This window comes from Asterias rubens, chromosome 6, assembly GCF_902459465.1.
Source record: "Asterias rubens chromosome 6, eAstRub1.3, whole genome shotgun sequence".
Lineage (NCBI taxonomy): Eukaryota > Metazoa > Echinodermata > Asteroidea > Forcipulatida > Asteriidae > Asterias > Asterias rubens.
Window position 1 is genome coordinate 18746927 of NC_047067.1, and position 26313 is coordinate 18773239.

Consider the following 26313-nt stretch of genomic DNA (forward strand, 5'->3'; position numbering starts at 1 on the left):
TTATTTTTGGTGTCCCTCTTTTCTGCTTGTAACCTATGTGTCAAAGAAAAGTTATTTGTTGTGTGTTATAATTCATGTTTTTCTTCTTGACACTTCGGTTCAGCAGAGGCAGCGTTATGTGAGATCACAGTGGCTGCACAAGTTAGGTTTTCTCACAATATTTGCTGAACTTACATCATGGCTGGGGCAGCATTGAAACGCCTCATGGCTGAGTATAAACGTGGGTTGTTCTTGTTAAATATAATTATTGAATTAACTTTTCTTCTTTTTTTTTCATAGAAAATAGATTATACCTATTCTTTATTAAATTTTATATTAAAATTAAATTTAAAATGAGGGGAAAAGTTTCCGTATGGCGCCACCACTTTTTCATTCGAAATAATATAATATAGTATCTAATTTACCTGATTGACATATCCCTTTTTGTAAAAATGAGTGAAAAAGTGGTGGCGCCATACGGAAAGTTATCAAAATGAGGGCTTGACATGCTTGATATTGAGGCTAAGTCATTGATTGATAACTCATAAATACCTCAGACAGTTTCGCTATTCCTATTGGTGGCGAGCGCGTTACATGGGTGTGTATAAACCTTTGTTTATGAATATGACCAGTAAAAAGTTTTGAAACATGGGCGTGACACGCGAGCTTGCACCTGTTCTTAAGACAGCTTCTTCATTCCTAATCCTAATGGTCGAGAGCAACGGCTGAAACAGTTGTGCCACATCACGCGATATGCGCGACGCGCACATCATTCCCTTATAAGGTGTTGTTTACCGGAGGGCGGCGGAGGGCTTTACCATTTCATAGCTGGAGGGGTTATATGTTGAAAGAAATCATTGAACAATTATAATTTTTGCATTTAAGTTTACTTTTTGACAAAAAAGTGTTGATGTTTTTGACCGAAAAGGTATTTGTGAATGGGAATCAAAGTGTGTTGAATCGATTTTCAGCTAGTGGTTTAAACCCACTGAGGCCTGGTTCTTGATAATTTACCTCGACTTTGTCGCGGTAAAATTATCAAGAACCAGGCCTCGTTGGGATTAAACCACTAGTTGAAAACCTCTTCACCACACATTGATTCCCCTATTTATTTGGCCTAAATTAAGAATTTTTTTTCATGAAAATTATTTTTTTCAGTACAATTTTATCATAAAAATATATGTAGTTTAAATAATTAACTTGTCTTAAATAAACATTAAGTTAACTAATGTCATTACTCATGACTGCCATGTAATGTATGACACGGAAATGTTAATGACGATTGAGCAGTGCTGGCATGGCCTGATGGCTGGTAAATCTGAAATGCAGTGAAGCATTATTTAATAATAAAGCCCAGGTCCAGGTTTACTAAAATGCGGAGTGGTCAACTTGACCGTCAAGTGGTTGGAGAGAAGGCATGACTTGCAATCAGTAATCAGTCACAAGCACAAGGTTGTGGGTTTGAATCCCCCGGCTAACTGCTGATTTCACAATCAGAATAAGCATTGTCGTCTAGTTACTGAATCACAATTTCTATTTGATTTGTGCAATTCATAATCATAATTATAATCATAGACGTTAAACCCTGCTCCATGGTTAAACCTATTATTTTGGAGTTGGACAAGTAAATCTATTGTAGTTTGTGTAACATAATATTTTTCATCAATAAGTAGTCTCTCTGAAAACAAACTTGGTTAGTAGGTCTACAGATCTGCATGGAACTGAAGGAGTACTTCAAGTTATTGTTTTACAATTTGTGGTTATTTCCATTTTCTTGCAGAACTAACAATAAATCCTCCAGAGGGAATTATTGCAGGACCTTTAAATGAAGATAACTTTTTTGAATGGGAAGCTATGATCACGTAAGTAAATATAAGAGGTTTGTCAAAAAAACACCAAGTTGTTTCCCTTCCTTCCCTGTCCATTTCTATAGGCCGAGATTTGTTTATTTATTTATTTATTTGATTTTTGGGGTTGAACAAAGAATTGACTAGAGTGGGATTCGAACCAATGACCTCCGGATTAACGTTGCCGCTTCCCAGGTTTTATCGTAATTTGGGTGTGATTCCTGGCTACACGGCATTTGGTTGAATGGCTTCTGACTGGCACCCCTGAACAAAGATATTGACAAAATAGGGACACTGCCAACATAGGGCTAGATAGCTCAGTTGGTAGAGCGCCGGCACGTTAATCCGGAGGTCGTTGGTTCGAATCCCACTCTAGTCAATTCTTTGTTCAACCCCAAAAATCATTTCAAGATTTACCCAGTCAGTTTCTCTTGTGGTTTATATTGATATTTATTTATTTATGTCATCTTTAATTGAGGGTAATCTCCGATCAGTGCCCAGCACTTCTTTCCATGGAGGCCCTCAGTACAAAAACTGTCTTAAAAAACGTTTTTTTTTGTATAGTTTATTCCTTCTTCTATCAGTCATTACGATACATCATCAATTGTATTGCCTGCACTCACATCATTGCATGCATCACCCACAAAAACAAGCTGGAGCCCAGAATACCACAACAGAAAGAAATCGGTGGTTGATTGCAGACCAACTGACAGTCCGTTAACCAGAGCAGGCCTTGAGTTACAATACAAGGAAACCAAGGGCTAGGCGGTCTTAGGCTCTTGGCCTTGGTGCCTCTTCAAAAGTCTTTAAGATTTTCAAATGGAAGTTTGTTTGTTTGTTTAGAAGATCTTCCCGTCAAGGGATTTGGGCAAACTGACTCCCACAAAGAGATTAACTGCAAAGCTGGCAATCTCTCTCTCATTAGTTTAACTTCTATGATATGAATTGCACAAATCAATACATTTTTATTCAGTTGCTAGAGCTAGGTTAGCTTGGTAGGATTCAAACCCACAACCTTGTGATTGCAAGTCCTTCAGTCTAACCACTGGACCTTTGCAAAATGAAAATGACCATGACCTCTCAAAGATGACATTTAAGGCCTGTCAGAGATGAGAGCCAATCCAGAAAAGCAAAACTGCAAACCGCCTAAAAACAAATGTATTTGCCCTCTCTGCAATATTTATCAATGTCATTTCACTCTTGTACAGTGGCCCAGAAGGAACATGTTTTGAAGGGGGTGTTTTCGAGGCACAGCTCGTCTTCCCTCCTGACTATCCGCTCAATCCACCGAAGATGAAGTTTAAGAGTGAGATGTTTCACCCAAATAGTGAGTATATTCTTACATTTGTGGTAGGGATGGGTGCGTTTGATTAGCTTCCCCGGGTCGACCCCGGTCTGGCCCCCGGTACATTGGAATAGCTTTGAAGTCATTCCAGGGGCTCACCCGGGTCAGCCCCAAGTGCCCTGCTTGTTGACAAGCCACTTGGAGCTGGCCCAAGGTGCATGACGTCACCACGAGAGGGTGAGTGATCGTTCTATTAGCTCTTGTCAGGGGCTCACCCAAATGAGCACCGAGGGGTCAACACAGGGAAGCTAATCGAATGCACCCATTGTGTATGGGTGTAGTAGGGTCTTTACACGATGTGTCAATAACACCCATATTCTGTTATTTGGGTGTGGTAGGGTCTTTACACAATGTGTCAATAAAACCCATGTTCTGTTATTTGGGTGTGGTAGGGTCTTCACACAATGTGTCAATAAAACCCATGTTCTGTTATTTGGGTGTGGCAGGGCCTTTACACAATTTGTCAATAACACCCATATTCTGTTGTTTGGGTGTGGTAGGGTCTTCACACAATGTGTGAATAACTCCCATATTCTGTTATTTGGGTGTGGCAGGGCCTTTACACAATTTGTCAATAACACCCATATTCTGTTGTTTGGGTGTGGTGAATAACTACATCAATCTGTTACCCATATGCTACGGCATTCCTAGTGATTTGTCTTTTCTTAACCGTAACCCTGGGTTAGCTGATGACAGTTGTGTGTCACACCCATGTGTTTACTCGGGAAAGTACTGAGTACACAATGCTTAATACAAATTGGTGCAAGGTTAACAACAAGTTATATTCTTTATCCCTGATGCAAAACCAATACCTTTAAGATTGTTACTGAAGCCGGCCCCTGGTGGGTGACTCACTCGACCCTGGATTAATGCATTTTATTTTTATCTTGATAGTCTATGCTGATGGTAGAGTGTGTATATCCATTCTACATGCACCAGGGGATGATCCTATGGGATATGAGAGCAGTGCTGAGAGATGGAGTCCAGTGCAGAGTGTAGAGAAGATTCTACTATCAGTTGTCAGTATGCTAGCAGGTAAGTACCACTCAAGCTTCTCAAGTCTGCATCAAGCCGATCCTTTTCTTATTTTGCACCTCATACCTGGGGCCGATTTCACTAAGATCTAAGATTGATCATGACTGCAAATCAATCGTAGTTGCTAAGAAAAGTGTGATGTCACAATACAAATCACTTTGGTGATACTGAAAATTTATCTTGCGATGAATTTTATTGCTTTGTGAAATCGGCCCCTGGAATGCACTCACTGTATAATAGTATTCGTTTGGGAGGCTAATCATCCTGACGAATCATCGCAGCTAACGTACGACTCAACTCCCATATGGCCCTGGCTAGGTATAGATCCAGGGTAACCTTGGTGAGAGGCGAGATTTACACACAAGCAAACCATGCCCCCCATATCAATCAGAGAATCAGATTTGTTGAATGCAAATTCGAGAAGTGTATCAAAAAGTTATACCCTATCTAACGCGCTGCGTTCTTGATGTAGTGGCACTTTATAAATGCCTTTATAAATATTTGTATGTATGTATTCAAGGATGCTTTTGGTAGTAGTTTTTCAAGAGGAACTTCAAGGTCAAATTCGTTTTTGTGATGCACTCATTTACCAAAAGATAAAGCCCCTATGAAAAAGGGGAAGAAATTACAAGTCTCTAATAATAATTATTATAGTCGATATTTATATAGTGCTTTATACACCCGAAGGGCGTCTCAAAGCGCTGAAACATACAGTATTTTATGCAAGGTATGGGACTAAGTTTGAATTGTGAGACCCATTCCTATTACATAGCACCATGTTAGGATTTACAAGGTGCTATGGGGCAATATGCCGCCAATCCAGCCAGGAACACCGGGGTGAACACCTTTTCTTTTCGATAAGTACACTGGGTTCTTTTACGTGCGTTACACAACACATGGGACCAACGGCTTAATGTCCCATCCGAAGGCAAAGCAATGGTTAAGTGTCTTGCTTAAGGACACAAGTGTCATGGCTGGGGATTAGAAACCACACTCTGCTGATCAGAAACACCAGAGTTTGAATTTGGTGCTCTCAACCGTTCAGCCACGACACTTCTAATGATAAGGTTAGAGACCTGTAATGTCTTCTCCACTTTCAAAGCTCCCCATTCTTAACATAATTTTTTATATATATATTTTTTTTTTCAGAACCAAATGATGAAAGTGGGGCAAATGTAGACGCCTCGAAGATGTGGCGAGACGAACGTGACAAATTTGATAAAATAGCAAAAGGGATCGTTCGAAAGTCCCTTGGAATCTCTGCATCAGCCACTTGAAAATTTAAATTGTAGGTAGACATTGAAAACAAATTTATTATGTACATAAATTTAAAACAAAATAATAATATACATGTACTATATATTTTCTCACTTGCCCGATTGGAGCCAATGGCTTTTTAGAAGTGATACATACACTTCGATACTTGAATACTTGAGTACAATTATAGACAGGCATGATATTCTTCCCAGGTTTGATTCCGATTTTTTGGACCTAAAAAAAATCAGCAAAATTACAGAGGGACAGTAGAACCACAGTAATAATAATAACAACAATAATAATAATAATAAGACTTGTAATGCGCACATATCCACCCTGCTGGGTGTTCAAGGTGCAGTAAAACCAAAAACAAAACAAAAACAAAACACAACACAAAGAAAGACAGACACAACAAAATTAGTCATTGAAAACCTGTGACATAAGATAAGTTTGAAGAAGAGACTTGAATTTTGCGGTACAGAGACAAGATCAAAGATTAAGTGGTAGAGGCACAGGGCACTACAGCAATTGTTTAGGAGCTGGAGGCTAGTGCAATACCGAGGCCTGAATTTCTTTCCAACAATGACCTTTCAATCTTGTCGTAATAGATGGAAATAAGTCTTTTATAATATTCCATGTAAACTTTTCAGTGTGTTTATATAGTTATTTTAAAGAATTCCTGTTAAACAGGACGCTGTTTTTGAAATTAACAATGAAAATGACTGAACGTTACCAGACAATGATGTCATTCAAATTTAAAGTATTTTTGGTTAAAGGCAGTGGACACTTGGTAATTACTCAAAATAAGTACTAGCATAAAACCTTTCTTGGTAATGAGTAATGTGGAGCTGTTGATTGTATAAAACATTGTGAGAAACAGCTCCTTGTGAAGTAGAAGTTTTTGATATAGAGGTACTTTTTCCACGAATTTGATTTCAAGACCTCAGAATTAGATTTTGAGGTCTCAAAATCAAGCATCTGAAAGCACATAACTTCGTGTGACAGGGTTGTTTTTTCTTTCATTATTGATCGCAACTTCCACGATCGATTGAGCTCAAATTTTCACAGGTTTCTTATTTTGTGTATATGTTGAGCTACACCAAGTGAGAAGACTGGTCTTTGACAATTACCAATTGTGTCCAGTGTCTTTAATTGTATAACAAGGTGGTACAGTAGGCCTATTAAGTGTTTCTTGGGGTCAAAGATTACTAAAACAGGAATAAATCATCAATATATCTGTACATTATCGTGACTCTAAGAGGTACATTATTTTGATTGATTCAAAGAGAGTAGGTGGTAGTAGTAGTGTACAAAAATGTACTAGCAAAACTGGGTTATACTTTTTCATTGTGGATTACAAACCAATCTCCCTCAAAAATAGGTTTACATATTTTGCAAAGATGGTGTGTAGGAATTTTATTATTATTTTCAACTCATTTTATTGTCAAAAAGGGTTGATGTAACCATTCTGATATTAAACATTTTTGTTTTTTTATAATAATTGATAATTTTGTTTAAGTTTGATTCATTTCAAAGAACCGTCTTCGGGGTATAGGCCAGTTTACTTATAATTGTTTTACTGGTCGGCAGTAACTCATGGTACATAAAGTGGAAGTAGCTTCACGATGAAAAGGAACGTGTATTTTGTGATTGAAGTTTTGAATGAAGTTTATGGAGCACCAAAGGAACAAAAATGAGATGAAATATGAAATGTGCACTGGACACCATTTTAGCAAGCAACTCTTTTGATGGGACAAAATCAGACAATTACCATTGCTTTCAATAACAAAATTTGCTTGCTGAAATGGCGCCCATGCATATTCCACATTCCAACATGACTCAAGTTTTCCGTATTACACCTTCAGGGTTCTGTTATAATTCGGTGTTGAACCTCTCCAAAGCACTTTTCACTATAAAGGGTAAATTGGATTGAGAAATATAGGGTGGATAAAATAATCAAAAATATTTTTTGGGAGACGAGCGAAATATACTGGTCGAAACGTTGAGACAACACCGGCACCTTTGCAGAACCAATACTCCGTTAAAAGAGGTTATGGGTGTACAGCTCTAGAATTGCAAAGGTCATGGGTTCGAATCCCACCCGAGTAATATGCCTGTGATTTTTTCACAGAACTCAGGTAAGTACTGAGTATACAGTGCTAACACACATCGGTGTATATGGGTGAAAACCAACATGAGAATGTTGTACAGCAAGTTTACATTTTATAGTCGATTATTATCTTTAAAAAATGTTTTGTGATGTTCGAAAGGAAAAAAGAAAAACCTATAACCTTATCCGTTCACATGAGTCTTTTTAGATCAGAGAAAAGAAACAAAGAATTGTTGGCAAGTTCTAATTGGCACTTACAATTGCCTCTGGATATATTTCGAGTGATTTGATACTGTGCTATTCACACGACAGCAATTTAACTGGGGTCCCGTGCTTAGTTTTATTTAGCAAGGTTGTAAAATTTAGCAATGTTTGACAAGATTTTGCAAGTGAACTTGGACAGTAGAACAAATTGTTGTCCTTTCACATGAGGTACATTTTGTAAAGTTTTACAACCAAGCTACAATTTAGCAAGGGACCCTTGCTAAATTACTCTCGTGTGAAAGGGGCTTTGTACATCGATCGAGTGAAACGTCATCCAACCTTTGAACAGGTCATGTTTACAACATAATAACTCTGGCCTGAGAATTACGCGCTTCCTGATTCAACCTACTTCGAACAAGTCAACATGGATGCGGTCGATCATATGACATCCCATATTAATTACAAAGCACCTGCTTTGTAATTTGGGCGATAGTTCGTCATCAACTTTATGCATGGACTCTAACATGTAAATGTATTGTAGTAGGGATAGTGATAGGGGAATTGACACAAGCATTGGAACACATAGTACATAATGTCATGTCAAAATGGTTTTGCTATAGGGCTGGCACAGATTTGTCCTTTAAAGGTAAACAACAATCTGCGTTCAACATTTTCAAAATGGCCATCTTTGCCTGTTATTCTACCTATGTTGTTTTCAAATGGCAAATCTGCGATGGATCTAGAGCAAAATATGTTTCTCAAATCTGACCATTCCATGCTTGTCCCATTCACAAACTTATCATAATTGGTGCCGAAAGACAAATATGAACCATAAAATGCAAATTTTTGTAAGTATTTTTAGAAAACCGAAATTTCACCCGAGTATTAGTTGAACGAGCAACAGCAGATTCACCATATCGCAATTGGTTATTATTATGTCGATACATGTTTCCTTTAAGATAAATTACAGTTTCTCAATATTCAAATTTGAACTATTCTTAATGTTTCAACTAGATAGAGATTTCTTATTCCTTGTGAATTTGTTTGTTGACGGTTGTGTTGCGAGTGATATTGCGGACGCATTCAAATCAAGATATAACTCACTGAAGTCGAAGACAATGAAGCAAGGGTGTGGCTACTATACATCAAAGCTTTGCATGTCATGAATATTCAGTACCGGTAAATGAACGTTTTCTTGAGATCACATTACCAACGACGTTACTTAATTGACATTAACCGTTTAGCACCGACAAATATGATGACGTGAAACGTTCCAAGTGTTGCCAGCCAGCCGATTCCATGTCGTGGGGGTGGGGGGGGGGGCAGGTTAACATGATTTTGCCCGCAAAAGAATCAGATATTCTGACCTGGAAAAACTTTCTGTACCCAAATGGGCGGGAAAACTTGACTGTCTTAGAACATAAAGTCTGGATGGTTAATTTGATGTAATGGGGGAAAACAATACAACGGAAAAGGCTATTAACGTACAGATCATGATCTGCGGAGACTAATTGATTGTCAATAACTTGAACTACTCGTTTGTATTGTTCTCGTCCTTAGGAGTAAATTAATTCAGGAAATGACATTAATTATGGCGGTCTTGCCGTGCATCTTATATGGAAACGTGTTGACACCTTGATGTGGAAAATGTCAAACTACCGACATATGAAACAATGCGGCATTATTGGTTTATATCTGATGGTATCTTACCATTCTGAACATTATGCATACAAATACAAATCTGTGAATTTGGATTCAATTGGTCATCAAAGTTGCAAATGAAAGAACAAAACAACACCCTTGTTGCACAAATTTGTGTGCCCTCAACTGATGATAAAAGACTTCATGCCTGAAGTCTTTTTATATTGAGTTTCAGCTGAAGCCTTTTATTATGCATCTGAAAGCACACAAAGTTGTGCAACAATTTAAGGGTGTCTTTTTGTATCATCATTCTCTTACAACTCCGATGACCAATAAAATTACTTGTTAATTTATGCGTGGGATACACCAAGTGCTATAAATACTGGTCTTTAAAAAATTACCAATGGTGTCCTGTACCTTTAAAGAATCGCCAGATATTTGGAAGTGGCGAGACAAAATAACTACATGTACACACAATAAACCGCATTGCCCATAACTTTGTTAAAGAAGCCTTGCCAAGTATTATAGGGCTACCCATTAAAGACGTGTATGATTATATGATCCACAGCACGAACATCCGAAACAATATCAAAGCAAGGGAAAACAAGTCTGGGGAGTAACTATTGAGGAGTGGGGGACTATGATTGGCTGGCCATAAATTTGTGAGCCAAAGAAGAGGAAATGAAGTGTGGGGGATTACACGTCACGTCGTTCTGAGTCAACCTTAACACTGCCAGACTGTAAAAACTCTGATGAATTTGTCCTGCCCATATTGTACCGCACTCAGTAAGTAAAGCGATCGAACCAATACCGATCATCAACGCCCGTGGTGTAGTAAACTTTTTGTCGACATTTTCTGAGTTTCTCGACGGTGGGCGCTGATCGACACACAACTGTGACTTCAGATCAACTCAGTTTTCCATAGCTAGAATGAACCTACTGACTCCAACAGGACATGATGAGTAAAGTATAAAAACACTCCCTATTTGGGTAGGACGCCATTTTTCATCTGGTTACTTGTGTTTTTGCGTCGCATGCCAACAATCTGCAATAATGTGACAAGGGAGAACATTTTGTAAGAAAATATAAGTTACACGACCTGCGTGTGGTTCTTGTTTGATATTTTTGTCTTGCGCCATTTGTGTTGAGTTTTCGGTCAAAGATGAAGATCAGCACGGTGTTGTTATTCTTGGCTGTCGTAGCCTCTGCTGCAGTCGTTACTGTGAATGCTCAGCGAAGGAGACTTCCGCCTAATCAACTTCCCGGTATCCTGAGACCAAGTAAGTTTCATATTGTGCTATTAAAATACATTATTAACATTGTCACCGAAAATACAGTAATTTGCTTGTAAACTTTGGCTTAAGTGTTTCAAGATAACGAATACAACATCATAAACAGTTATAAAGGATAGGGTTATGACCCCGAAAACAACATTAGACAAAATAACTTCAAGAAATATTTTCTACTATCATCATCAGACCGTGTAAGTTTTATGTAAATCTGAGATCTTAGATGAGTTTTTTCCCCTTACCCGTTATGTTCCTTTGGAAGTTTATCATTGAGATTGGCTATAGGACAATCAACCAAAACCAAAGTTAGAAACAGTTTTAATATGTGGGTTGTGGACAATATCAAACTCAAACTTTGATACGTTTTATGTATTAATTTATGATTTTTTAAACATGTGTGTTAGCATTGCATACTCGGTACTTCCCCCATGTCCTGTGAAAAAAAAAGTCACAGGCATCTTACTCAAGTGGGATTCGAACGCACGGCCCTTGCATTTCTAGAGGAGTGTCACTACGAAATTGCCCGGCATAAGAGGCAGTTGAAATCCTATGTTTTGTTTGTAGTGCTTTGATCAAGAAAGTTAGAAGGCAAAATACGTAGTCATATCCAAAATGATTTTTGGTAGTGGCAAAAAGCAGCCGCGCTAAAAGCGTTTCCCCCTTGGATCAAGTCGGAAAGCGTGTGACTATGATCAATTGGTTCTTGAGAACGGGTGTACGTGTTTGAGAACGGGCGACTGTCTGGGAACCCAACCCAACCCCCGCAATAAATGATTGGAGAAAAATGCTTATAATATGCTATAGATACACCGAAAAGCCACACCCCAATTGCGTCTCTGCCGTTTCCTGTCCCCTTCCCAAATAAAAAATATAAACACCCTGGGATGGTACTGTTGAAATCTCTTTACGATTCTCATGGCCCTTTTCGAATCCACGGCTTCGGCTTTGGGTTCTGCTTCAGAGTCCGCTATATCGTCTGAAGCCACGGGTACGTTACGCAAAGCACGCGCAATTGTCAAAACAACCGCGGGGCCAACCTATAGCCTGAGACGAATATCTAGAGCCGAAGCCGTATAGTTTCGAAAAGGACTATGTCTGAAATAAGGCAATGTTGCACCGCACCTTTAAGGTTTATGAATATTTATAGCTCAAAAGGGGTGTTCATTTTCTGAGACTTCCTGACTAAGACGTGAACGATAGATATTTCGTCTTAAATTGACCTATTTTGTCCCTTGCCGAGGCACGAGGGCAATGAGTCACATCAACCCCTATGTGAACATGCACCGGACTTGCTGGCATTTCAAACCCTCTGTGTTTTCGAATTTTAGTCATAGAGTGTTGAGGTCAAGTAACATCCGTCGTGGTTTTGTAAACACTTATAAGACCCTGGCGATGACTAGAGCAAGCTAGTTGAAACGTCGAGACCAATGAGAAGTCCACATGATCCACCTGTCGATTTTCTTCCTTCCGCCCAGGTGTTTTAAAGCAGGACAGTTCTTTTCAAAACTTGAAGTCTCCCCAAAAATCCGGTTTTAGTAGAATATAATTAGGCAAGCAAGTTCTCAAAAAACGTGATCTTACCCGGCAAGTAGGTACACACATGATGTTAACGCCTCCAAATCAAATATTATCTTTTTAAGACCATTTACAAAATCGTATAAGAATACTCTTTAAAATTTAGTTTTGTGTAAACACAAAGTAGCTTTACCATAAAAAAAAAACAATAAAAAAAACCGAAAAGTCTTAAAATTTATAGCAACAGTGGTACCACCGGTGGCTGCCAATGGGGAACTTCGGAACGCTATGTGGCAGCAGACTTTTAAGTTAAAACAGTTTTAGCTGTTAAAAAAAAGTAAACATTTCCATTGTTTACATTGTTCTGATAATGCGCACATGACAGAGAGCAACGGATTTACCTGAATATGCTGCCACCTAGCGTCTAAAAAGGTCCCCCCTGTCGGATACTGCCTCAGTTTGGTTTTGAATTGATAGAAAACAAAATGGCTGTACCATAATGCAAACAGTTTAAGTGCCGTGTCCGAATTGGCGGCAGCAGCTACTATTCAGCTTGGGGCTGGGTTGGCACTGCGTCATCATGCGTAGACTTGACTCAAGTCCCGTTCTCGTGTGAGAGGTCCCTAAAGATATCGCGCCAACTGGCAAACAAGCCGTTTATTTTATCAGTGCGCCCTCACTGTCAAAATGTGTTCCCGAGATTGCTAAACAGGTTGGGGGAATGCAGAACATCACAAAACAATCGTTTTCTGGCGATGGCACGGGATTTGGGACTTGAGACTACATCATGAGATGAGGTATGAGTAGTCCATCGTAGCCTGGCTGCCAAACGGATACCGCCAAACTTATCTTTCATATTGTTGGTTCTGTTTTCCCAGGGGCGGATATTATAGGGGCATGAATAAGCCATTTGCGGGTGAGATTTGAACCTTGTCTGGTATAATGCCATGCTGGATCACAAGTTACCAATTAAGCTTGAATTCCTCAAACCACCGGGACAGCTTCTATGTCACATGATTAGGGGGAAATTGCCTTTGCATAGTTACGTCAGGGACGGTGAACATCCATAAACAATTCTGAGTATTGATGTATGTGGCACAATGGTAGGTTTGCTCATCTGGAGGTTGCTATGCAAAGGCTTGCCCGAACCGTTTGACATAGCAACTGTCTCCATAGTCTGGGGAATTCAAATTTAAGCGGTACATTGTGACTAAGCTAGTTCCTTTATACCGGACATTATTGAAATCTAACTCGCTAATGGTTTGTTAGTAAACGATTGCATCAAGTGAGATATTATTGAGACAAACTAATTTAGATAGGAAATATTAATTTTGGTTTTTACCCATACACCGATGTGTGTCAGCACTGTATACTCAGTACTTTCCCGAGTCCTGTGAAAAAAATATCACAAGCATGTTACTCGGGTGGGGATTCGAACCCACGACCCTTGCAATTCTAGAGCAGTGTCTTACCAACAAGACTACCGAGGTTGCCCGGCAGCTAGAGGCAGTTCGAATCCTATGCTTTGGCAGCGGGTACCGCAACGATGTGATAGATGTTAAATTTGCATCGCTTAAACCCGAGTAACATGCCTGTGATATTTTTTTTTCACAGGACTCGGGAAAGTACTGAGTATACAGTGCTAACACACATCGGTGTATGGGTAAAAACCAAACTTAATATTCTTGATCCCCGATGCAAATTTAACATTTATCATAGAAATTTCTTTCAGCAATAGCAATCAGTCAATCAATCAATTTCACTTTGGTCACAATAAATGAAATCAATCATCGTCGATTTGAATAAAGGGGCTACTGATATCCCTAAAGTTGTTTGGTTGGAGTAATGTTTGAAATATTTAATTTTTGTTGCAGAAGAAAACTTTCAGGCGCTGCCTTGTAAAGTATACGTTTTGTAAACAAATTTCTTGTCCAACTTCATAGAGCTGCTTAGGTAGAAAATATTGGTTAACAACTGTCATGAGCCAGATACCAGTCACAAAATAAACACGTAACTTGGCAGTTTGGCTGGTAGATTTTGGTAAGCATCATGATTTTGTTGTGCTTAGCTACTTCTAATGCTTAAGCAGCTCTATGAAATTGGTCCCTGTTACTTTTTGGTTAAAAATTAATTCACAAAATGTTCCCTTTCTCCCTTGCAGTCCCCGACACCAGAGGCGTGGATTTCATCTTTTGCTTCATGAGTAATTTTCTAATTCCGGAGCGTCTGATCATCATCATCGGCGGTAACTCACCGGGTCTCACAAGAGTGCGAATCACCGTACCCGCCCTCAACATCCTGAGGTACGTCGAGGTGTACGAGAGGCAGACTCGCTTCGTGGATATCCCTCCGACCGCTGCGGCAGTCGGTACCGGGTTCCAGAACGGCACCGTGTACATCCTTTCCGAACAGGTAATCACCGTTCACGGTATCAACTCCATAACCAACACAAATGATGGGTTCCTGGCAATTCCCACGGATGGTCTGGGACTCGAGTACATCGTGGCTTCGTACGATCCAGTCCCGATTGAGTCGTCGCAGTTCCTCGTGTCCGCAACACAGGATTTTACACGACTTTGGATATCGCCTGTAACGCAGATCAGATGGGGCTCTCGACTCTACCAGCAGGGAGAGAGCATCATTGTAGACCTCATGAGGTTCCAGTCCATTCAGTTCCAGAGTGCGTCTGACCTTACGGGCACACACATTCGAGCAAACAGACCAGTGTCAGTGGCTTCAGGTGCTTCTTGTACCTTAGTCCCAATGAATGTCTATCGTTGTGACCATCTAGTAGAGATGATACCCCCAGTGCACACCTGGGGTAAACGCTTCACTCTCCTCCCCTTCGTCAACCGAACATCTGGGTTCGTCTTCCGCGTTATCGCAGCTCGCCAGCAAACAGAAGTCAACGTAGCCGGTACCAATTCTTGGCTGATGCAGATGGGCGAGTTCAGAGAGTACGACCAGATATCCCCTTTCCCGGTGGTAGTGACGGCAAGCAGGCCTGTGCTGGTAGTCCAGTATGCCAAAGGGTTCGAGAGTGACTTCATGGGAGATCCGGCCATGGTTCTCATCCCACCTGTGGAACAATACATCATGGGGACTGTGACATTTGGGACGTTTAACGAGACATCTCTCATTTTGCGTAGAGAGCCTCTTCGGAGCTTCGTTGCCGTGTCGGTCTCCTCGGAGGCTCTCTTTGCAGTCAGCCTCAACAATATCCCCGTTCTTGACAGCCGAAAGAACAGTATACCATCCTACGGTAGGTTAGCCTCGTACGGGGCAGACCGCTCATTTGAGATCAGACTTGGAGCCAACACGATTGCGAACCCGTCATTGTTCACCAGATTCGGGGCGATTGTGTACGGCTTTGGATTCGGGACGTCGTACGCAATGCCGGTGGGATATCGGTTGATCCGACAGCTTTGCACTAGCTTGAACCGGGGAACAGGTATGTATCTTCTTTAACGGCACTGGACACTATTGGTGTTCACACAAAGTAATTGTAAGCATAAAAACTGACTTGGTTCGAGCAATGGAAAGCCGTAGATGGTCACCCCACATTGTGAGAAACGGCTCCCTCTAAAGTAACATAGTTTTTTAGAGAGAGGTAGTTTCCCACTCAAAATACTTCATGCCTGAAGCCTTTTATTATTCATCTTAAAACACTTAAGTTAATTTGTGTAACAACAGTGTTTTTCTTTCTGTTATCATTCCCTTTATATACTTGCAACTTTGATGACGAAATGAGTAAAACAAATCATATAGATTTGTTATTTTGTGATACACCAAGTTATAGTACAGGTCTTTGAAAATTACCGAAGATGCCCAGTGCCTGTTATGATCAATGAAGTTATTTACTAAAGTTATACACCCTTTATATTTTTTGTTTTTGTAATCTATAAACCATCAGGATGTCTTTAACAAAAACTTACCAAACCCATACACAGAGTGTGACCTTATTTGACATTGACTTCCAGTTCAAACCGGAAGTTGCCTGGAACTGACGAAGTCCATGACTTTTTGCTATTAAAGGCAGTGGACACTATTGGTAATTACTCAAAAAAATAATCGGCATAAAACCTCACTTGGTAAAGAGTAATGGGGAGAGGTTGATAGTGTAAAACATTGTGAGAAATGGATCCCTCTGAAGTGACGTAGTTTTCGAGAAAGAAGTAATTTTCCACGAATTTAATTTCGAGACCTCAAGTTTAGAATTTGAGGTCTCGAAATCAAGCATCTGAAAGCACACAACTTCGTGTGCCAAGGGTGTTTTTTCTTTCATAGTTATCTCGCAACTCCGAAGACCAATCGAGCTCAATTTTCACAGGTTTGTTATTTAATGCATATGTTGAGATACACATAGAAGACTGGTCTTTGACAATTACCAATAGTGTCCAGTGTCTTTAAGTTTTGTTTATGCGATCCTCGCAACCACACGTACGATGACTTTCCACCAAATCGGATATTGTAGTCATCGATGACCCATTGACCAGTCCACTGTTTTTGTGGCCTTCGTAAGAAACTGTGATTATGCTAATTGACAAGTTCCATAAACCAAAATGCATATATAACACTGTTAGTATGAGTCAAGTCAAGATGATAAGATGAAATCAACACTGGGTAGATTTCACACTAAGTTAAGACTATATCTTATCTCGATTTAGGACGAGTTACCCGTCCTAACTTAGGACTAGCCTTAGTTGTGTAATACCTCCTATAAGACTAGTCCTAACTCTTTGTGAAAACGACCAGACGAAGACGCCCACCCAATATATTATTATTATTTTTTTTTTAGACAGCTAAAGAAATTTCAAATAAACCCTGCCAAGATCGGGCCCTTTTAAGAAAAGAAAAAAAACTCTCGACAAATCTGGACCTTCCGGTTGTTCCGACTGAAAGCTTATTGTAGACAAAAGCCGGTATTCTGTATAATATCTTTAATGGCCCGAAAAGACAGCGAACATAGATGTTGACGTCGATATTTTTCACGACTTGTGCCAAAATGCGTTAATATAGCCCCATTTTCTTCAAAAACTTCACGATTTATGCATCAATTATAGTGAGAATTAACAGAAATGTTCTCGGCTATGTTCACGAATTAGACCCCAAATTGTTTTACCCTTTTCATTAACCTCCATACTCGCAGACGCTAACGCACGCATACACAGTCTATAAATAGTTTGATATTGAACTATAGATTGGTTGGTTGAGTGATTGATGTAAGAATATACATGCACTTATTTGTTTATTCGCCAGCTCATAGGAAGCGCCTAATACCAAAAAGACCCTTGGATATAATTCAATTAATTAGATTATGACGTATCGTTCGTTGCCACGTGGATGCAGGGTTAAGGGATCAACATGCAAGTTGGTTATATCTTTCCAAGTTGAATCGCTATACTATGCAAACTATACTCTATGTCTCGGTTATATTATTATTTGCGTTTTTATACCCAGTCAGTTTCCCTTGTGGTTTATTTATAACTATATTAGTGATTGCACCACAGTAATGGCCGCTCTCCCTGGAATGGTCATGGATCTTAATCTGAATTGTATAGTCGGCAAAGCATCCCAATGGGGAAACATCAAACAAATATTTTGTTAGGAAGACGTGGCTCTTTTCAAAACCACGGCTTCGGCTTTGTATCGGCTTCAGGCTCTGACCTCTCGTCTGAAACCCTGAGCGCGTATACGCAAAACAGGCACATTGTCAAAGCAAACCGCGGGGCCAAGCTAGCCTGAGCCGAATCCAAAGCCGAAGCCGTCATAAGGGTCTATGGAGATATTTCAGTTTATGACGTGGGAGGAAAACCCGTAGAGAATACCCGCGCAGTCGCTAGGGATTAAAACCCCAAATCCACAAAGGATCCGGTCTGGGTATCGAACCAGGGTCCACAGAACTAGAGGTAAAATGTGGGGACCGAAACCGCTGAGCCAACCTGACTGCCGTTGATAAAACTTGGGGCATTTCCTGAGTGAGGTAGTGTGGCTATAATATACGAAAATGAAAAGGTTAAGCTTGTTGATAACTAAAAATAGTTTCTTAGGACAGCTTCATGGATACTTAAGAAATTAAAAAAAAGGAAAAACTTCTAGACAAATCTGACTGCCATCTAATTTCGGACATTTCCCTGAGTGAAGTAGTGTAACTAAGGAAATGAAACAGCTAGCTTGTTCAGAGATAAAGAAAGTTTCTTGGGACAACTTCATGGATACTTAAAAAATTAAGAAAAGGAAAAACTTCTCGACCAATCTGTCTGCCATCTAATTTCGGACATTCCCTGAGTGAAGTAGTGTAACCAAGGAAATGAAACAGCTACAATCCCGGCCAAAGTGCTTGGGCCACCCTTTCTTAACGTTGTATACAACGATTCCCTGTGCACTTCCCATTCACATTAAAAACATTTGTCCCCCGCCCCCCGCCCCCCCCCCCCCCCCCCCCCGCTCAATGTTGACTGTAACTCAGAACACAACTCAGAACACAATCAGCAATTGGAACCAACATAACTCAGAACACAACTCAGAACACAATCAACTCAGAACACAATCAGCAATTGGAACCAACATAACTCAGAACACAACTCAGAACACAATCAGCAATTGGAACCAACATTGAAAGGGGGCAGGGGGCCCAACGAGATATGGCCGGGATTGTAGCTTGTTCAGAGGTACAAATAGTTTCTTGAGACAACTTCATGGATACTTAAGAAATTAAGAAAAAGAAAACACTCTCGGCCATTCTGACTGCCGTTGATAAAATTTCGTACATTTCCTGAGTGAAGTAGTGTAGCTAAGAAAATGAAACAGAAGCTTGTTGTCAGATAAAACATATAGTTTCTTGGGACAGCTTCGTTGGATACTTTTAAAAGACATATCGAAACAACATCATGTTTTACTCAAAGGGCATAGTTTTGATACACAAGTTTGAAATAACCACTCCTGAATTTCGGCGGTATCTAAAAAACGCTATCTCCGTTTGAAATGAAAACTTTGTGGTGCAATTTTTTGCTCAAAAGAAAGACAACAAAATTTCAAGTCGGCAACATACAAACTTGTGGACAAGTCATTTAGGCTCTGGACACCATTGATAATTACTGAAAATAATTGTTGCCATTACTTGGCAACGAGCAATGGAGAGCTGTTGATAGTATAAAACATTTTGAGAAACGGCTCCCTCTAAAGTAGCGTAGTTTTCGAGAAAGAGGTAACTTCTTACTCAATAATAAAATACTTCATACAAGACTGAAGTTTTTTGTATCTCTATTTTAAATGAAAACCTTGTGGTGCAGTTTTTGCTCTTACTCTATTGCTTTGATGCTTACAGCTTGTAAAGTTATTTAAAAAATATTGAATTTTAAAACATTTAACAATACTTTTGTAGGACTTGATGAAGGTAATGTGAGTAAAAAATAAACTTACAAAATAATTTTCATTGCTGATTTGTTTTAAGTGAGTCACCATTTCCCAACCACAGATAATTAGGAGCTGTCGGTTGAAGGAGTTATGGACGTTGGAAGATCAATGGAAATAGGCTGACTCGTTGTCTCATAATTATCTTCGTCTCACAGTCACTTTACGGCCATCATGCAGGGATACATCATAAGTTCGGTCCTGGAATACTTGTTTGTTTAAATTGGAACTTAAAGACACATACACACCTTGGTAATTGACAAATACCAGGGGTGGATTTCACAAAGAGTAAGGACAGGTCTTATCTCGAGGTTAAGACCAGTTACTCGACCTAACTTAGGACTATCCATGCAATTTGTGTATCTCCTAGGACTAGTCCTAAGTTTGTCACTTGCTGTATCCCAACATATGCATGCAATAACATCTGTGAGAACTTGGACTCAATTGGTCAGAAGTTGCATGAAAGAAAAAACACACTTGTTGCACAAACATTCAGATGCTTTCAGATGCCTTATAATGAAAGGCGTCAGGCCTGAAGTATTTTAGATAATAATAATTAAATGAGAAATTACCTCTTTCTACAAAACTAAATTTGGACTATTTCAGGGGAGCCGTTTCTCACAATGTTTTATACTATGAGAGCCGTTTCTCACAATGTTTTATACTATCAACAGCTCTCTATTGCTCTTTGTCAAGTAAGTTTTTAATAATATAATAACATAATTATTATACGAGAAATTTTTGCACGGTGAAGCGCTGTTTTTCTTTATGACCGAAATAGCATAGAGGCTGGAAGGGGGGGGGGTTCGGGTCTCGGTTCGGGTTTGATAAGATGGGGACCAATATTCATTACTGTTTGTTTCATTCAGGAAACCAGAGTACCAGACAAGTCCTGTGGCAGCATGTTACAGGTTAATTAAGGAACCTTCTAAAGGGCGATGTGGGGGGAATGTGACTTAAAAATTGAAGCACTTTTTGTATTAACTTTGGTTTTGTTTGCTCTTACCTTAATTAGAACAGGTGATTGAATACGACTGTTTCGACACCAACGTTGGAAATACTCCTAACCGCATACCGGGCGAGGGTGAGCCTCCGATACCTGGTAGCGACGGCAACACGGGCTATGGCCAAACAACACCTGACCCTAATAGGGGACCGGGGGGTAAAATACCGGCCGGAAATCCAGCTTTTCCGTTTATCCCGAATCCCAACTGGCCCGAAGCTCAGATACCTCTCGATCCGATACCTCCACCACAGGAACCCGATGATGGTAAACTACTATTTTAACTTATACTAATCCCCTTTCAAAGTAGCTTTAAAAAGACCTTATCCCAATTAATGGTTCTTAAAGAATTGAACTATACGCGACAATGATGACGGCGGTGACAACGACGACGACGACGACGACAGCATGCATGCATCAGCAACAACAGCAGCAGCAACAACAACAACAACGACAAAGACAAAGACAACGACAACGACAACGACAACGACAACACCATCAATAGCAATAACAATAACAACAACGGCAGCAGCAGCAACAATAACAACAACAACAACGACAATGACAAAGACGACGACAACGACAACGACAATGCCAACGACAACGCCAACGACAACAACAACAACAACATCAATAACAATAACAACAACGGCAGCAGCAGTGCAGATGCAGCAGCAACAATAACAACAACAACAACGACAACGACAATGACAACAACAACAACAACAACAACAACAACTACAGCAACGATAACGACAACAACATCAATATTTACATTGACATTGACAGCAACAACGACAACAACAACAACAATAACAACAACAACAACATCAACAACAACGAAAGCATTCAAATTAAACCATTTTATTCCTTTGTACTGCTGTGTTTTGTAGGATGTTTCTCCACTGGACTATTGATCCTAGGAGCTGCTGCACCAGCAACCGTTGTCTTCCTCATCATGCTCATCATCCTCTTAACAGTTCAATACTCGTAAGTTACTATTACTCCTTTGTTTTTATTTCAATTCAAAAAAGATAACTCCTCTTCAATGCAGGTGTTGTGGCCGAGCGGTTAAAGAGCACCGCCACCGAACTCTCAAGCTCTGACCGTGTGACCTCAAGCAATACACTTAACCACTGCTTCGTCCTTCGGATGGGACGTAAAGCTATAGGTCCCGTGTGTTGATATAACAACTTATCAACGCACGTAAAAGACCCCAGGACACACTTATCGCAAAAAGAAGGGGTTAGCCCCTGTGTGTCTGGCAGTGTGACTTTCTCCAATTTGAAGGCTGCACTATAGAGAGGAAGAATAGTTTAAAAATTTAATAGTTTAAATTTTAATCACTTTTTCGGGTCAAATCTGAAAAAATCAGACAAAGAATCTGTGATAAACATCCGCTTGTAACGCTTCTGCATATCTTTTATTTGGGTCCCATTTTCGTTTTAAAGTTGTGTCTCTGTGCCACGATGACGGGTGATTGCAGTTAACAAGGGAGGGAGTTTAAATATGAAAAGTTGGTGTACACACAATAAAGAAGACACAGACCGACACAGGAAAATATAGTTCAAATAACTTGTTACCAAGACAAGTGAAAAGTTAGTCAGAAAGACTATGACTATTGAATCGGTGTAAATATTGAAGATAACCTAAACGTGAAGAGGACTATTTTTTTCATTGACATTTCTGTTGTGTTTTCATTTGTTTTGCAGTAAAAAAAAGTACTGAAATTTGACGACCTCACCGCACTTCAAACGAGCCCCACCCCACCCCCTCATCCGATGGCAATTTTGTTTCTGTTCATCAAAATTGACACTTTCATAGTGCTTCTCATCCCAATGGGTGGAAGGGAATCCTTAAAAAAAGAATCAGGAAATTATTTGAGGATGGCAATTCCATACTACAGAAAAACGAACTGCCACGCAACGAGCTCTTGGTGTGGATATAACAGGATACGAATTCCTGACTAAATGGATGTGTGCCTTAAAAGCAGTGGACACTATTGGTAATTACGCAAAATAATTATTAGCATAAAAGCTTACTTGGTGACGAGTAATGGGGAGAGGTTGATGGTATAAAACATTGTGAGAAACGACTCCCTCTGAAGTGAAATAGTTTTCAAGAAAGTAGTAAGTTTCCACAAATTTGATTTCGAGACCTTAGATTTAGATTTAGAATTTGAGGTCTCGAAATCAACCATCTAAAAGCACACAACTTCGTGTGACAAGGGTGTTTTTCTTTCATTATTATCTCGCAACTTCGACGACCAATTGAGCTCAAATTTTCACAGGTTTGTTATTTTATGTATATGTTGAGATACACCAAGTGAGAAGACTGGTCTTTGACAATTACCAATAGTGTCCAGTGTCTTTAAAAAGTCTAATTGAGTAAGTTTTTGAAATGTTCACCATTCCTGAACAAAGGGATGTTTTTAGTAAGACAACAAAAATTCAAGTCGGCAACATACTGTGGACAAGTCATTTAGGCTCTCGGTTCCATTGATATTTACTCAAAAAAATTGTTGCTATAAAAACTTTCTCACTCAATAATAAAAGACAACATACAGGCCTGAAGTCTTTTTTAGGCATCTGAAACACACACACACATTTATTTTGAGCAACGAGTTTTTTTGTGTGCATTACTTTCTTGCAACTTCGATCGTTTATTGAGTCCAAATTTGCACAGAGTTGTTTTCAATGCTTTATACCAAGTGAGAACTTCTGAGTCTTTGACATTTTTACCAAGGTGTTGTGATAGCGAAACGGCTCTCTCCCAACTATCTCGCTGCTCCGCGCAAGACTCACCTGATGGTAGTGATGCACGGCAGCACTCTCGAAACAGTCTCACAAAGAAAGTTGCAAAAGAGCCGTTTCTATCACTGCTACAGAAATTTAACGACTAGTCCACAAGTCTACCACATTGGCGCAAATAATGATAGATTTTGTATTGTACATTATTTTACCGATACTTTTCTAAGCGTGTAATAAGTTAGTAGAAAATAAATGATTGTAATAAAGTCATTACTTGTTTAACTAAAACAGTATGCAGAATTAATCAGCATGGTAAGATCTATCAAATAAAGATTAATATATAATAATCTATGACTGTGTGAATGAATTAAAAAAGAATGAAAACTTTGGTTTTCAAAGAAAAATGTATTTCGATTTTTTAGCAAATATTACTAACTTGCAGCATGGAAAGTAGGCCTAGAGTGTGGAAAATCATGGACGGGACAATCTTGAGAAAATTCATTGAAGAACGGACACCATCATTTTCCGGTGTCCCAATGTGAATCTGTCCACCGGATATTCGGTGCCCCCCCCCCCTCATGGAAAACCGACATGAGCTGGAGGACGATGCTATCAGAAGCAGTTTGTACACAGTTCGCCAGGGGGACCGAATCTCCAGGGTTTGGTTTAGAACATTAAATGCAAATCTTGCACTCAAGAGCCAATCTTTAGCGCCATTCTGCTTTAATCGTGTAAATAAAGTTTTGCAGTGTTATTGAAATAATCATGTTTCTATGTGCAGTTGTCTTCTTCTTTTGGCGATATGATGTTGAGATTACAAATTGTATAATATTGTGGAGCTCATACATCCTGAGCAGAACGTATCTTCACCCTTATTCATTTCACCTAGAAAAAATTGTCAAAATCTACACTAACAATATCAATAACATTACCCAAGTACCCTACACACGTGGTGGACGTGTTTTGATTGGTCCAAGGTGATGTTGATGGTCAGCGGCTCCAAATCACCCGACCAATCACATGGAAAGCTCATGTCATCCAATGATCATTGCCAGAAATTAGAAGACAGGGCCCAGTCTCATAATACACACCAGGGAGGTTTCTACCTCTATGTACAACACCCACTAAAAATACCCCCCTGCTTTTGCAGTAAACTCTTGGAAAATATTATTCTCTGTTTAACTTTACACGGGAGTCCAAAGGCCCGATGGGGCGTTATTCTCCTCCAAATAAATTTGTTTGTTTTTCCAACCAAGCATCAATCTTGAAAAATGTCCTTATCCGCCTCTCGGCAACATATCCACATCTTGGAAGTCTACAGACTCAGTGCACACTTGGGTATTGTTTTTTTTATGTTATACTGTCCCTTTCTGGACTTTCAATTATGTCTATAATAAAATAATAATATTTTGGGCCAACAAAATGAGCCGAACGGTTCTGATCCCGATCCGAGGAGAGTGTTTTTGTTTTTGTGTCTGGTGGCCGCGCGCGATGGCACAGAGCAGCGCCCCCACTTGTTCGGGTTTAGTTAGTAAGATAAGGGGGTCTGTCAAAAAAAGAGAGGAGTCGTCCGTGAAAATCAGCGGCAAGTTTGATACGATGGTCTCTACTCAACAAAGTTTCGTGAACTCAGTTAATGGATTTCATTTTGAAAAACGGTAAGCTAATTCATATAATTTCAAAGGCACATTTTTTGCTCTTTATTTAACTCAGCCAGTCAGCAGCCCAGCCTGCCAGCCTCCCTAATCCAACTCAATCCATCCATCCACATGCCAAACTGCAATCCCAGTTAGTTGCGAACTAGCCCCACTTGTGTGGCCAAGAAGGATACCTGAAGCCTTGGCCACACAAGTGCGGCTAGTTGCGAATGTAACCCCCCTCCCGACGCCGTCGGGAGGAGGAGGAGGGTTACGTTATCGCAACCAGCTAGCAAGAGCAGAGCAGGAGGTGGCATAATTTAAAACAGAACAGTCACACCACAGACTAGCCCTGCTTGTGTGGCCAAGGATAGCTGAATCCTTAAGGACAGCTGAATCCTTCCTTGGCCACACAAGTGGGGCTACTTCAGTACTCTATTATTTAATGGTCACACTCACTTATTTTTTGCATACCTTGGTGTTGGTCATCGATGTTGGTTGGCTGCTAATTGATAGAATAGAATAGAAAAAGTACTTTGGGTTCCCTGCTCTAAATTCTTAATAATCAGAGCAAAGCTTAGCTACTTGCGATAACAGAGCCCCAACCAAAGTCAAGCAAGCATCCTTTACAACCCAAAGGCCAATTTCACTAAGTCTCAATTTAAGCACACGAACAGTTGCTCAAATAAACAATTCTTCACTGTTCCCTCGAACCCGCGGCTGTTTCGTACCATGGAGGAATAAATTAATAATATATAATAATAATATATATTAATAATTTATTCCTCCATGTTCGTACTAAGCGCGGAAAATGACCAACAGTGGCAACGATCATGTCTAGGTAATGTTGGGCCTACACCGGTCAATAAAACTCATGTCCGCGCTGTCATATGGCTGTGCGGCCAAGTGTTTTTGTTACACGTCACGTCACACACTTGATTGGTTCTCGACCAATCAAACTTCACGATTTGTTACCGAGGTATAACAATACGTTACTGTGTTACTGTTGTTAGCTATTTTTTGTGCTTTAATAGAGCAACTCTTTAGTAAGATTGGACCCAGAGGATTCTGGCAGAATCAGAGGCAGTCCAACATTTTTAGTGTGGCCAAATCTGAAACAAAAGTGGGGAGCATTTCAGAGTCAGAGGCATTTCCCCAGTTGAACTCATCCATGGCATAAGTCATACATTAGATTGTTGACCCTTCAATGGGACTCGACTAGAGTCTGTCGAGTCGACAGACTCCCACAAGGGAATGTAAATCCAATTTGTTTTTTTAAATACCAAAC

General features: G+C 39.8%; 2 protein-coding genes across 2 annotated transcripts; both read left to right on the plus strand.

Annotated features, from left to right (window-relative positions):
• The first annotated feature begins 34 nt into the window (after positions 1–34).
• On the plus strand, positions 35–5774 carry LOC117291641 (ubiquitin-conjugating enzyme E2 G2-like). Its single transcript, XM_033773483.1, has 5 exons — positions 35–220; positions 1760–1841; positions 3035–3153; positions 4066–4206; positions 5356–5774. The coding sequence occupies exons 1-5, from the start codon at positions 178–180 to the stop codon at positions 5481–5483; spliced, it is 513 nt and encodes a 170-aa protein (XP_033629374.1). The 5' UTR covers positions 35–177; the 3' UTR covers positions 5484–5774.
• A 4432-nt stretch (positions 5775–10206) lies between these two features.
• Positions 10207–22695, plus strand: LOC117291651 (IgGFc-binding protein-like). The gene is made up of 5 exons (XM_033773495.1): positions 10207–10698; positions 14384–15673; positions 20651–20905; positions 21532–21628; positions 22351–22695. The coding sequence occupies exons 1-5, from the start codon at positions 10581–10583 to the stop codon at positions 22364–22366; spliced, it is 1776 nt and encodes a 591-aa protein (XP_033629386.1). The 5' UTR covers positions 10207–10580; the 3' UTR covers positions 22367–22695.
• Positions 22696–26313: the final 3618 nt, after the last annotated feature.

What these genes read in the sequence shown, in the direction of transcription:
- LOC117291641 (XM_033773483.1), top strand. Translation starts at nt 178, where the DNA reads ATGGCTGGGGCAGCATTGAAACGCCTCATGGCTGAGTATAAAC. An exon ending in GAATGGGAAGCTATGATCAC is followed by an intron (nt 1,842 to 3,034) that starts GTAAGTAAATAT and finishes ACTCTTGTACAG; the next exon opens with TGGCCCAGAAGGAACATGTT. An exon ending in TGAGATGTTTCACCCAAATA is followed by an intron (nt 3,154 to 4,065) that starts GTGAGTATATTC and finishes TTATCTTGATAG; the next exon opens with TCTATGCTGATGGTAGAGTG.
- LOC117291651 (XM_033773495.1), top strand. Translation starts at nt 10,581, where the DNA reads ATGAAGATCAGCACGGTGTTGTTATTCTTGGCTGTCGTAGCCTCTGCT. An exon ending in TCCCGGTATCCTGAGACCAA is followed by an intron (nt 10,699 to 14,383) that starts GTAAGTTTCATA and finishes TCTCCCTTGCAG; the next exon opens with TCCCCGACACCAGAGGCGTG. An exon ending in TAGCTTGAACCGGGGAACAG is followed by an intron (nt 15,674 to 20,650) that starts GTATGTATCTTC and finishes TACCTTAATTAG; the next exon opens with AACAGGTGATTGAATACGAC.